Source organism: Podarcis liolepis, assembly GCF_965112155.1.
Source record: "Podarcis liolepis genome assembly, chromosome: W".
In the NCBI taxonomy this organism is placed as follows: Eukaryota; Metazoa; Chordata; class Lepidosauria; order Squamata; family Lacertidae; genus Podarcis; species Podarcis liolepis.
Genome location: NC_139568.1, coordinates 34,514,442 through 34,527,887, shown reverse-complemented (window position 1 = coordinate 34,527,887; position 13,446 = coordinate 34,514,442). Strand labels below are relative to the sequence as shown.

Below are 13,446 nucleotides of genomic sequence, written 5' to 3'. Positions count from 1 at the left end.
ATCACTGCAGATGGTGACAGCAGCCACGAAATTAAAAGACGCTTGCTTCTTGGGAGAAAAGCAATGACAAACCTAGACAGCATCTTCAAAAGCAGAGATATTACCTTGCCAACAAAGGTCCGTATAGTTAAAGCTATGGTTTTCCCAGTAGTGATGTATGGAAGTGAGAGCTGGACCATAAAGAAGGCTGATCGCCGAAGAATTGATGCTTTTGAGTTATGGTGCTGGAGGAGACTCTTGAGAGTCCCATGGACTGCAAGAAGATCAAACCTATCCATTCTTAAGGAAATCAGCCCTGAGTGCTCACTGGAAGGACAGATCCTGAAGTTGAGACTCCAATACTTTGGCCACCGCATGAGAAGAGAAGACTCCCTGGAAAAGACCCTGATGTTGGGAAAGATGGAGGGCACAAGGAGAAGGGGACGACAGAGGACAAGATGGCTGGACAGTGTTCTTGAAGCTACGAACATGAGTTTGACCAAACTGCGGGAGGCAGTGGAAGACAGGAGTGCCTGGCGTGCTCTGGTCCATGGGGTCACGAAGAGTCGGACACGACTAAATGACTAAACAACAACAAGTGTTTCTTAATGGCCATAGCTTGGCTAGGTCGTTTTGCATAGGCTAGCCCAGGAATTCCTCTGCAGCTTGTATATTCCCTTCATATCCCAAATAATCAAAACCTTACCATTTATTAATTTCTAGGGATCCCCCCACCATATAACAATATAACAGTATAAACCCATAGTTTAATGAATGTCAGAAGCATTGAATTTCAGTGTGAGAATGGTAAGCAACCAAAGTTCCATTTTGAAAGTGGGATATAAAATTCTAAATTAAAAGCATTTGGTTGGATTCCTTAGGCCGAGCAGCCCTTGGGAAAGATCAAGACATCCACAAGCGGAAGAAAGAGATAGATCAACGACTGGATGCTCTTTCTTGCCAGTGTGCTATAGACGAAAGCCAAAGCAAAGAGAAGGTACTTGTTAGTTGCCATGTGTAATTTGACCAGGATTATTATATCCTACTCAGTCTGTCTGGTAGGCTGTGGTCTGAAACTGTAGTTCAGACATGCTCTTCAGTTAAAAGTGTGAAGGCTTGGAGGCACAGCGGATGGGCCGAAACCTGATGTGGGGTAGTGGGGAGACACATGTTTTACTTGCTCAAATGCTCAGTCTTCAGTTAAAGTGGGGATCAAGTAGCAGGGAGGCTGTTCAGAACTTTTTCTTTCTTTCCGTAAGCAGCCCTATATTGAGTCAGAAAATAGATCCATCTAGCTCAGGCTTCCTCAAGCTCGGCCCTCCAGATGTTTTGAGACTACAATTCCCATCATCCCTGACCACTGGTTCTGCTAGCTGGGGATCATGGGAGTTGTAGGCCAAAAACATCGGGAGTGCTGAGGTTCAGGAAGCCTGATCTAGCTCATTATTGTCAACATTGACAGGCAGCAACTCTCCAGGGTTTCAGGCAGCCCTACCTAGAGATACCATTGGGGATTGAATCTGGGACCTTTTGCATCCAAAGTAGATGCTCTACCACTGAGCTATGCCCTTCCCCATGATTGGTTGAGTATTCATGTCAAAAACGAGTAAATTCCCACCCACCTCATCTTTCTTTCAGAAACAACAGTTAGAGCAGGAAACTCAGAGGCTTGCAGAAGAGAGCAAGAGGCTCACTGTTCAACTGAAGGAGGTATGAGTTTCATCACTAAGATGCTCTTAAAAACAACCTTGGTGAACTGCTTCATCTCATCATGCAAAGAAGTGCTTGTGTCTTGGATTAGCTTCAGCTAGGAAATCAGAATATCTCTCCTGTTAGTACAGATCACTGATTGTGCTGCTACTCTGTTGCACATCAGCCACGTGCCATTATCTCAGCCAAATCATAGACTAGGGTTGCCATAGGTCTAGGAAATCCTGGACATGTCATCTTTTGTTGGGCCAACATGCCCACCTGGGGGATTTTTACATTTTAAAGGAAATGTCTGGGTTGGGGGGGGGCTGGTTTGCTTGTTTGTTTGTGTTTGGCTTGGGCATGAGAGGCTTGGGCGCTGGTGGCTTTCTCCCACTTCCTCTTTCAGCTCTATGGACTGCATACAATTAATTTTTACCCACTTAGATTAATGAGCCTAATGGGCTTGTCATGTTCATTCACTGGATTGGATACAACCCTATGTGCTTTCCAAGCTGGGTTAGGGTAACTTTCCTCACCACCTCATGCCATAGAAGGTGAGGCTGTGGCTTGGTGGGCACCGAGAGAAATTCTAAGGGGCACTGTTGCATTCCTGAGCACCACATGGGTGAACACATACACCTTCATACGGACTCTAAGCAGGTATTTGGCTGTGTTTATCCTGAGTCATAGGAGCATTGGGAAGCTGCTTTATACTGAGTCAGGCCATTGATCTAACTTGGTCAGTATTGTTTGGCCTATCTGGAGATATTGGCGATTGAAGCTGACACCTCCTGCATGCAAAATGGGTACCCCTTCACAGAACTATGGCCTGTCATTTTAGCATCCAATCCAGTTCTTCTTCTAAAAGCAGCTGACTTCATCTTCAACCACACACTGAGCATGGACTTGTTTTGCCTGCCTGACCATGGCTGCTGTTGCAAAAACAAAACAGGCAGCTGAAAGAAAACTGGTCTCTGTCTAAAAATTAGGTGCTCTTAAAAAGGAAGTTCCTGGCTCTTGTGTTTCCCAGGTTTGTGGGCGATCGCAAAGCAACATGAAAACGAACATCATCCTGGAGTCTCACATCATCTGCTGCACACTGAGCACCAGTGGGAGCAGCCTGCTGGGTGCAGTATTCCAGCGGCTGGACTGTGATCCTCTGAGCTGCGTCATCGTGGACATGGTTAGTGGGGGATATAGGCACTACAGTAGCAAGGGCATATTTGGGGCAGGAGGATGGAGGGTGTCTTTAGTACCTTTTACAGATTGCAGAAACAGCCCTGTTCACTATGGCTGCCTTGTTTTGTATTTATACAAATGTTTCCCCACCACCAGCACCCTCTTCTGACATTAAAAGCCCTCAAGGCAGCTTTTTTGTTTGATGTGTTTTGACTGTTTTTAGTGGTGTTGCCTGCTTTTTTATTTCAAGGCGTGCATAGGTGGTTTGCCAAAGGGGGGTGGGTGGGAAGACGGGGGAGTCAGATCATTGCCAGTTTTTCTTTTGTGAAATGAGTATTTTCTTGTGTCCTTAACTGTTACTTACCGTATTTTTCGCTCCATAGGGTGCACCTAGTTTTTGTTTTTTTTTTGGGGGGGGGAATAAAGAAAAAAAATTATCCCCCCCCCCCAGCTCCAAAGAGCAAAGAAGCCAAGACAGCGAGTGGGATCCAACCCGCTGGCTGTCTTGGCTTCCTCTTTAGCCACGTGCAACCTCTCCAGCCGGGAGAGGCTGTGCGCGGCTTTGTTTTTAGCCGTGGGGCTGGGGCGGGGGAAGCCCCCAAAACAGGTCCAGGAGCGGCGGCAAGATTGCGCGCAACCTCGCTGCCACTCCTGGAGCTTGCGGGGCTGGGGGCAGGGGAAGCTCGAGCTTCCCCCGACCCCAGCCCCCAGAACAGACAGCTATCCGCAAGCTTTCCGAGCGCAGCGGGAGTTCCCGCCGGGCTCCGAAGGCTTGCGGATAGTTGCCTGAAGCCGGGGGAGCGCAGCGGGAGTTGGCACTGCACTCCCTGGGTTTCAGGCTGCCTGAAGCCTGCATTCGCTCCATAGGACGCACACACATTTCCCCTTCAGCCCAAAAAGGTTGGGGACTCCTTAGGAACATAGGAATGTGCCTTATACTAAATCAGACCATTGGTCCATCTTGCTCAGTATTGTCCACACTGACTTACAGCAGCTCTCCAAGGTTTTAGGCAGGAATCTCTCCCAGCCCTACCTGGAGATGCCAAGGACTGAACCTGGGACCTTCTGCACACCAGACAGCTGCCTTCTGGAGGACATCATGTCAGCTACCCATGAGTAGCCTTAGGCAAGCCCCTCTCTGCAAGAACCTTTTACATAATTACAGAAAGCTCTTTGAATGCTTATGGAAAATCGCTACATAAGTACTAAATAACATTTATGTCAGCGAAGCAGCTCCAGTCAAGCTCTAAGCTTGGGAGGCCATGAACCACTTGATCCAACCAGATGATCACCTGCTAATTCACCTGACCAGCCTAACCCTAATAGCATGTCACAGTGGGGAAAGCATCTCACCTAAATCCCTGATTGGCACTTGTTCTGTAGAGGTGGGTACCGTGGGCCTGGTGTGTGCATGAAGACAAAAAGAGAGAAAGAGGAGGCGAGCTGCTGTGCTTACTGATTAAATGTATTTTTACTGTTGCTGCTCTATACGTTTCGGAGTACATAACTCCCTTCAGGAGCTTTAAATGCTTACAAATTCCTTAGACCCAGAAACAATCTCTTCTGTAAACCTGAGCTCAGAAAACAGCTCTGAATAATCTGCAAAGCAACCTTTTTTCTTTCTGCACCTCTACAATGAATCAGGTTTACAGTTTGTTGTTGGGGTTGTTTTGGTTTTGTTGTTTTAAAACTTTAATCAGTAAGCACAGTAGCTTGCCTCCTCTTTCTCTGACCCTGGGCCTAATCACTACATTGAAAGCCTTCCTTTTGCTGTTCATCCAGCCCAAGCATGTTGGTGCTGAGCAGCATGCCCCTCATTGAAAATTCTTCCAGAGGAGTCATACCCAAAGATACCTGGGGCAGGAAGGGGTGAGCATGGAATTTTATAGAACTATATTAACAGCTTTATAGAATTATATGGACAGGTGTAGGCTGCCAAGACACGCTTCTCACCTGACAGCCTGATGCCTAAATTAAGTGTCCGCATTATAAATGTAGGCCATCAGTTGAAAGCACTCGGTCTTCAACCATGCAGGTTCCCAGTTGTACCATTTAGTGAAAGTTGACACCATCCCTAGCCCTGGTCATGAGTGCTTTGCACATTTTGAGGGTGGAAATTGTGACTTCCATGCCTAGGTATCTTAAATCTCAAGTTGAAGAAGCTGCTGCCACCCTTTAAAAACAAAAACAGAAACAGAAACACCCCCCCACACACACACACACTTCAGAATTCAGTTGCTGTACTCCAGGGGTGGCCAACTCCCAAGAGACTGCGATCTACTCACAGAGTTAAAAACTGGCAGTGATCTACCCCATTTTGGGGGGTTCAGCCAGTGTTCTACTAGTCTTGTTTGCACGCTAACATTAAGATGTGTGGTTTAGCATTATGTGATACAGCTTCAGTTGATGGAACTTGTCGTTCCAACATTTTTTGAAGGCACCATCTGGGGTGGGAAAGCTGAACTATATCAAAGTAATCATACAGGGAAAGCAAATTGTATTGAAGCTGGAGGCAACCAAATAAATGTTGGAGAGCTAGGAATTTATTTTTTTTAAGCAAGATCCTTGAGTAGCTCCCTGCTATGGATTGGATCGAAAGATCCTGGCCTCTTCCCTTCCACCCCAGACTCCTGAAAACTGGATCCAGAGGGTCAGGGGAGGCTATTATGTCAGAATGGATGAGTTGCAGATGTGGTATAGCAGGATTTGATACAAGGCGACTTGTGCGGCGAGATCTTAAGATCTCTCTCGATCGCTCTCATTTAAACTGGTCCCTTTGTCTTTTTAAAAGGCCATGCAGGCTTGTGAGGTTGAAACTATCATCCCACTCATTCATGGCTGCAAAAAGCTGGTCCTGGTTGGAGACCCAAAGCAGCTCCCTCCTGCAGTTAAATCTATGGTGAGTATGTCAACAAGGTGTTTTGACTATCCCAGAAAGAAGTTGTAGAGCTGAAAACTGACAGGCTGTTTATAGGCATCTAATGACATCTATCAGGTCCTTAATGGTGTATGAGCTGCCTACGGTGAAAATGATTCAATTAGTTTATCGGATCAAATTATTTACACAATTCTGTGAGTTTCTGTGAAATCAGCCTGTGTGATTACCATGTTAGTAGACAACATCCCTTTTGGTTAAAAAGAAATGTATATACCAAGTACTGTTTTTCTGGGAGACACTCCAATGGCTGGTAGGGCAGAGGCAAGAGTAGATAGGGCCAATGCTTTAAGAATGTATTTTTGTATATGTATATCAAGGGATATTTCCATAGCAGTAGTCTTTGAGAGACTTTTATTTTTCTCAAGCACCACCATTTCTCTTAGTTCTGATATGCAGCAAAGTGCATAAGGAGAGGGGAGAAGTTCCTGACCCTCTTACGCTGCCATCTTTCCCACTTTCAAATAAATAAAAGATTGGGTTGTTTTGTGGGACTGTTTCCCAAGCCTCTTGGGTAGCCCAGAATAGTTCACTCATTCCTAATCTCTAGTTCAAATACAGGTGAAACTCGGAAAATTAGAATATCGTGGAAAAGTTCATTTATTTCAGTAATTCAACTTAAAAGGTGAAACTAATATATGAGATAGACTCATGACATGCAAAGCGAGATATGTCAAGCCTTGATTTGTTATAATTGTGATGATCATGGCGTACAGCTGATGAAAACCCCAAATTAACAATCTCAGAAAATTAGAATATTAAATGAAATCAGCAAAACAAGGATTGCAAATAGAGCAATATTGGACCTCTGAGACATGAGACCAAGCAATGCAGAAGAGCTGAAGGCTGCTGTTGAAGCATCCTGGTCTTCCATAACACCTCAGCAGTGCCACAGGCTGATAGCATCCATTCCACGTCGCATTGAGGGAGTAATTGATGCAAAAGGGGCCCAGACCAAGTACTGAGTACATATGCATGCTTCTACTTCTCATCTCTTGTTCTTTAATTGTTGCTGCCTGTGCTTAACCCATTCCCTGAAAGTTTCACTCCTCCTCCCCTCCCTTGCTTTGGCAGAAAGCTGAGGATTACAGCTACAGGCAGTCTCTGATGGGCCGACTCTGCAGACACCTGAATGGGCAAATCCAAGAAAAACACAGTGACAGGCTTCCAGTCCTGTGCTTGAGGACTCAGTACAGGATGCACCCAGAGATCTGCCTCTTCCCTTCCAATTACATCTACGACCATGCCCTGAAAACTGACCGGTGTGTAGACATCTTACTAATTGTTTTACCTTGCCTCAAGGCAACAGGCATTTCATGAAAAGGTGACCTAAGTGTGGACATCGGTTCCATATTACCCTGGAATTTTGGCTGGTGGTCAGGGATGGTGGGGGTTGTATTCCAGCAACACCTGGAGGGTCCTGCTTTAGCTCATCATATCTGGTGTGTTTGTGTGAATGAATGTACTTGCTCTGACACTACTGGTGAGTACCTAGTTGAATGAAAATTCTGTGCATGATCATAGGCCTCAAACCTGACTCTTTCCAGCAACCTAATTTGATACTTTAATTTTTTTCTTCCATTCTAAGCACTTTCTTGTTCTTTCTTTTTTAATATACTGTATATTAAAAATGATGGTGTTAAATTCCACCCATGTACAATTTTTAGTGAACGTTCCCTAATAGTTGCTGACAGAAATTTATATGGTGCTTTTGTCCATAAATTGTTCTGTTTAACCTCTTCAGTGTTTATATCCCAATTTGCTTCCCACCAGCTTTTTAGATTTTGTTAGGGGCAAAATTGGTTCTCAATAAGTGTTTTGTATAAAAGGGAAATGCTATCTCTTATTACCATATTTTCATATTCTGTTAGTTTACTTGTAGCTTCATTTTTAATCTGTGTATTTGTAAGAAATGATCTCTGCTGATATCCTAACAGCCATGAAATTTGATTATTTTCTAAACGTACTTGCATTTCTGCTATTGTAAGAGGTTGTATAAGCCTCTGGATTTTTCTGTATAAGCCTCTGGATTTTTTGCCCTTCCACTGCTATTCACTGAATATGTTTGTCATGCTGTTTGAATATTCCCCTTCATGTAGAAAACGATGACATCAGGGAGAACAGTTTCTGTCATCCCCCACACCACCTCCCTGACATGCTAGTTTTCTCTATGTGGGGAACATCATGTGAATGATTATGTGACGGATAGTGTTTCCTCCTGCAGTGAAGAATTGAGCAAATAGACCTCAGCACACTGCTTTTTAAAAGCTATTATGATTTCTCATTGCATTATAGGTGGACAGAAGAGAGCCGATTCTCTTTGGAATGGCCCTTCCTACCGTACCTCCTCTTTGATGTTTTGGATGGCCAGGAAGAACAGGAGAGCAAGTAAGTTTTTCATTTATTTGCTTTGTGAATTTGTAGTCGCACTTTTCAAAGTGGCTAGCAGGAGTAAAATAAAGAAACAAAATTTAAAATCCCACATAAAGCCAACACTGTTTTTTATTAAGTACATTTGTTAGCTGCTTTTTACACAAACAAATCTCTTTTTTAATAATATTTTTATTAATTTTCACCAAAAGAAAAATAGATAAACATTTCAACTTAACAAATTTTCTCATTTTTGGACTTCCATCAGCCATTCTGACAATCATCCGAATTAAACTTTTTAGTTACACATTTCCTGAATTTCCTGTTGCCTTTTAACATACCCATCCACACCTGTTTTTCTTTCTTACAATATTTCTTAAGTTTTTACAGAGCTTCTTTAAATGCCACTAACGTTATTTCGTTATCACTTATACCTCCCCAATACTCGACTAATTTTCCCCAGTCCTCGATAAACCTTTGATCTCGTTGGTATCTGATCTTCCCTGTCATTTTATCAAGTTCTGCATAGTCCATCAGCTTCATTCTCCACTCCTCCAAAGTAGGTACTTGTTCCTGTTTCCATCTCTGGGCCAATAATATTCTTGCCGCTGTTACTGCATATTGGAAAAGTTTACAGTCCTTTCTGTTTATTTCATTTCCTATGATTCCTAAAAGAAAAGCCTCTGGTTTCTTAGCAAATGTATATTTCAACATTTTTTTCAATTCTTTATATATCAATTCCCAGAAGCTCTTCACTTTCTTACATTCCCACCACATATGGTAAAAAGTGCCATCCTTTTCTTTACATTTCCAACATTTCTTACATGTTTTATACATTTTTGCAAGTTTTACCGGTGTAATATACCATCTATAAATCATTTTCATAACATTTTCCTTTAATGCAGTACATGCGGTAAATTTAATGTTTTCATTCCATAGTTTAATCCAATCTTTAAATTGTACAGTGGTGCCTCGCAAGACAAAATTAATTCGTTCCGCAAGTTTTTTCTTCTTGCGAGTTTTTCGTCTTGCGAAGCACGGTTTCCCATAGGAATGCATTGAAAATCAATTAATGCGTTCCTATGGAAACCGCTTGCCAGGCTGGCGGTGCGGAGAAAGGCTTTTCTCCCCACCACAAGCCTTCAGGACAGGTACGGGAACAGAGGGGAAGGGGCGCAGCGCTTCTCCTCTGTTCCCGGGGCTTGTGGTGGGAGGAGGGTTTTTCCTCCCCACCGCCAACATTCAGAACAGCCTTCCGAAGGCTGGCGCGGGGAGAAGGGCTTTTCTCCCCACCGCCAGTCTTCGGAGGAGCCTTCCGAAGGCTGGCGCGGGGAGAAGGGCTTTTCTCCCCACCGCCAGCCTTCGGAGGAGCCTTCCGAAGGCTGGCTCAGGGAGAAGGGCTTTTCTCCCCACCGCCAGCCTTCGGAGGAGCCTTCCGAAGGCTGGCGCGGGGAGAAGGGCTTTCCGCCCCACCGCCAGCCTTCGGAGGAGCCTTCCGAAGGCTGGTGCGGGGAGAAGGGCTTTCCGCCCCACCGCCAGCCTTCGGAGGAGCCTTCCGAAGGTTGGCTCGGGGAGAAGGGCTTTTCTCCCCACCGCCAGCCTTCGGAGGAGCCTTCCGAAGGCTGGCGCGGGGAGAAGGGCTTTCCGACCCACCGCCAGCCTTCGGAGGAGGTCCGAGGATAGTGGGGAAGACGTGCTGCGCTTCCCCGCTGTCCCAGAGATTTCCCTATGGGCTTTCGTCTTGCGAAGGGAAATTCGTTTTGCGAAGCGCCTCCAAAACGGAAAACCCTTTCGTCTAGCGGGTTTTCCATCTTGCGAGGCGTTCGTCTTGCGGGGCACCACTGTATATTGTACCCAAAATCTCTGGCCCATTGTATCATAACTGTCAGGGGTTTAGGAGCAGAAGCACGGGCAAGGGAGGAAACAGAGAGCGAAGGGGAGGAGGCAGAAGAAAAGATGAGTGACGACGACGACCCGAGATCTCCTAGTCTTTCCAGTGAATCAGAGGATTCACAGAAAGGAGCACCAGTGGCGAGGGCAAGGGGGGAGTCTAGGGGGGCACCCCAGGAAGACAGAGCCAGAGAGGACTCAGGGGGGAGCAGCTGGAAATCGGGACCAGCGTCACCGCCAGGAAGCAGGGAAGAGGAAGGGAGCCAGGGGGGAAGCGCTGGCAGCTCACCACAGGAGGGAGGACATGAGTCAGGAGTGGCCACACCTCCACAGGAGGGAGGACATGAGTCGGGGATGGCCACACCTCCATCGGGGAGCGAAGAAACGGTTGAGAGGAAAGTGGAAGGTTGGGCGCGCGCGCCAAGTTCAAATGCAGAGGAAGGCGGCGCAGTAAGCAGCCCCGAAAGAGAGCCAGGTCCTAAAGCCCGGCGCAAGGAGGCAGGAGGGTCTGGGTCAGCGTCAGAAGAATCCCGGAAGGAAGAAGCCCCGGGGGGTAGAGGGACCCAGAGGAGGACAGTCAGGAGGAAAAGGTGGAGCAAGGCTAGGATATTAAGTTGGTGCACACAGGGCGGAGACTCAGACGGAGCTTCGCCGACCTAGCTACTAGGCGTAGAGTTGCGCGCAGCAGCGTGAGAATGGAAACTGTAATTCAATAAAGACTTTTACTTAATGACCGCTGGCTAGCGGGATCCTCTGTGAGCTAGGATCTTCAAGCAGCTCTGACAATAACAGATTTAATTTCTTCATCTTTTGTATGCCATTCCAACAATATCTTATACATTTTAGATAAGATCTTATATTCATTATTTATTATTTCTATTTGAAATTTTGAATCTTTCTCTGTATATCCATATTCTTTAAGATCCTTTTTAAACAATTCAGTTATTTGAAAATAATGCAACCAATCATATACATACTCATAGGGTTTCATTTTCCATTTCCCCCCTTCCTTAACAATCAATTTTCCATATGTAATCCAATTCCTTCTCATATTGATTTTTTTAACACTCATAACCTCTAATGGAGATAACCAGTGCGGGATTTTTGGTTCGAGTAGGTTTTTATACCTATCCCATATTTCTATCAACGATCTTCGGAAAATGTGGTTCTCAAAACCTTTATGGATTTTCTTTTTTTCAAGCCATAAGTAGGCGTGCCACCCAAATCTGTTATCAAATCCTTCTATGTCTATCAACTCTGTATTTTCTAATTTTACCCATTCCTTTAACCAACAGAGACATGAGGCTTCATAATATAGTTTCAAGTCTGGCAGGGCGAAGCCTCCTCTTTCTTTAGCATCTGTTAATAACTTAAACTGAATTCTTGGCTTCTTACCCTGCCAGATATACCTTGAAATTACTCTTTGCCACTCTTTGAAGGTCACAGTCCCCTTGATTATTGGAATTGTCTGAAACAAAAATAACAATTTTGGCAGCACGCTCATCTTTATAGATGAAATCCTTCCCCACAACGATAACTTCATTTGTCCCCACACCTCCAGATCTTTCTTTATTCCGTTCCACACTGGTAAATAGTTATTCTGGTACAAATCAATATTCTTTTGGGTTATCCAAATACCCAAATATTTCACCTTCTTCACCACTTCTATACCCATTTGTTGTTGCATTGTTTCTATCGTATCTTGATCCATATTCTTAGCAATTATTTTAGTCTTTTTCTTATTCAATATAAATCCTGCCACTTGACCAAATCTTTCCACCTCTATAAGTATCTTTTTAACACTTTCCAAAGGTTCTTCCACCGTTAAGACCAGATCATTGGCAAAGGCTTTAACCTTATATTCATTCCGGCCTACTGCCACCCCTTTTATTGCCTCATTTTCCCTTATAGTTTTTAGAAAGACTTCCAGGACCATGATGAATAACAGTGGTGAAAGTGGACACCCTTGTCTTGTACCCTTGGTTATCCCCATTTCTTCCGTAATCACATTGTTAACAATCAATTTAGCCTTCTGTTCAGTATATATTGCCTTTATATATACACAAACAAATCTCAAAGCAAGTTAACAGATAAAAACAATGAAAACTTAAAACACAATGTGTAATTTCATACACTTCTATCATGTCGCCTGTTTTCTAAAGTAAAAAGTCCCAAATGCTGCCACCTTTCCTCATAGGGGAGTCACTCCATCCCCCTCATCATTTGGGCTGCCCTTTTCCTGATCCTTTTCCTTTTTGGGGAGGCGACCAAAACTCTACATAGTATTCCAAATGCAGTCTCACTGTAGATTTGTGTAACTGCATTGTGATGTTGGCAGTTTTATTTTTCATTCCTTTCCTAATGTTCCCTAGCCACACACTGGCCATCTAATCCAGCCCTCAGAAAAAGCTAAAGAGTCCTGCTTAGCCCCCCACCCCAAGGGTCCCTCTCTCATCCTAGAGTAAGGAGCTCATGGCTGGTCTGCAATCTCTTACCATCCCCACCCTGAGCTATGAGAGTTGGGAGTCCCAACAAAAGGTGCACCACCCCTGATTTAGTCCTGAACTCTATTGTAGGACAGGAATGGGGAAACCTGTTTCCCTCCCAGAGGTGCTGTTATAAACCCAGATTGTTGCTGGACTACAGGTATATGGTGTCATCCCTGCTACATTTGAAAGGTCTGCTGTGTGGTGTGGAACTCTGGCTTGGTGGACAATTTGGGTAACTTGTTGTTGTTGTTGTTTAGTCGTGTCCGACTCTTCATGACCCCATGGACCAGAGCACGCCAGGCACGCCTGTCTTCCACTGCCTCCCGCAGTTTGGTCAAACTCATGTTCGTAGCTTCAAGAACACTGTCCATGTGAAGAGAATCAGAACTTACAGGGTTAAACAGTTCTGAGTGACGTCTCACATTCTGAGGCGTGGTTATGTTCACATACGGGAGTGTTCTCTGTGTGTGAGTTTTCTTTCGGTTTTGACCGAGAGGCAAAAGATGTGTGCTCTTTCGCTGGGCTGATTTATGTTGTTTTGCTGCACGATTAAAGACTGTTGGAGATAAGCAAGAGGCCTGCGTACAGTCTGGTTTATTACCCACACACTGCAATAGTTTCCACCGCTGCGGAGACTCTGCTGAGACGAAGCTAAGAGAGAGCTAGGCACAGGAGCGCAGTGGCGCAGCAGAATGTGCCGGACGCCGTCATAAAGCCACAGGTTATGGAAGTCAGCCAAGCTTTGGAAGCTGTTGCCACGTCATGCCGGTGTGTGTGGAAGCCAGCTGGAGCCCTGCCTAACGTTTGAAGCAGCGGAGCTCGCTGGGGAGGATCTCATCTTCAGGACCGGGTGCCAGGAGGAGCTGCTGTTACGTGAGTAGGCTCAGCCTCGGGGGAGAAGATGGCGGACAG

The 13,446-nt window shown here is 45.1% G+C and overlaps 1 protein-coding gene across 1 annotated transcript in view; it reads left to right on the top strand.

The window, feature by feature from the left end:
* Window positions 1-13,446, top strand: part of LOC310697666 (putative helicase senataxin) — a 120,792-nt gene that overhangs the window by 82,673 nt on the left and 24,673 nt on the right. The window contains exons 8-13 of the mRNA XM_083484343.1: window positions 861-976; window positions 1,618-1,689; window positions 2,702-2,854; window positions 5,642-5,749; window positions 6,860-7,047; window positions 8,081-8,173. Coding sequence (XP_083340469.1) covers window positions 861-976; window positions 1,618-1,689; window positions 2,702-2,854; window positions 5,642-5,749; window positions 6,860-7,047; window positions 8,081-8,173 — 730 coding nt within the window. The remainder of the gene's footprint in view (window positions 1-860; window positions 977-1,617; window positions 1,690-2,701; window positions 2,855-5,641; window positions 5,750-6,859; window positions 7,048-8,080; window positions 8,174-13,446) is intronic.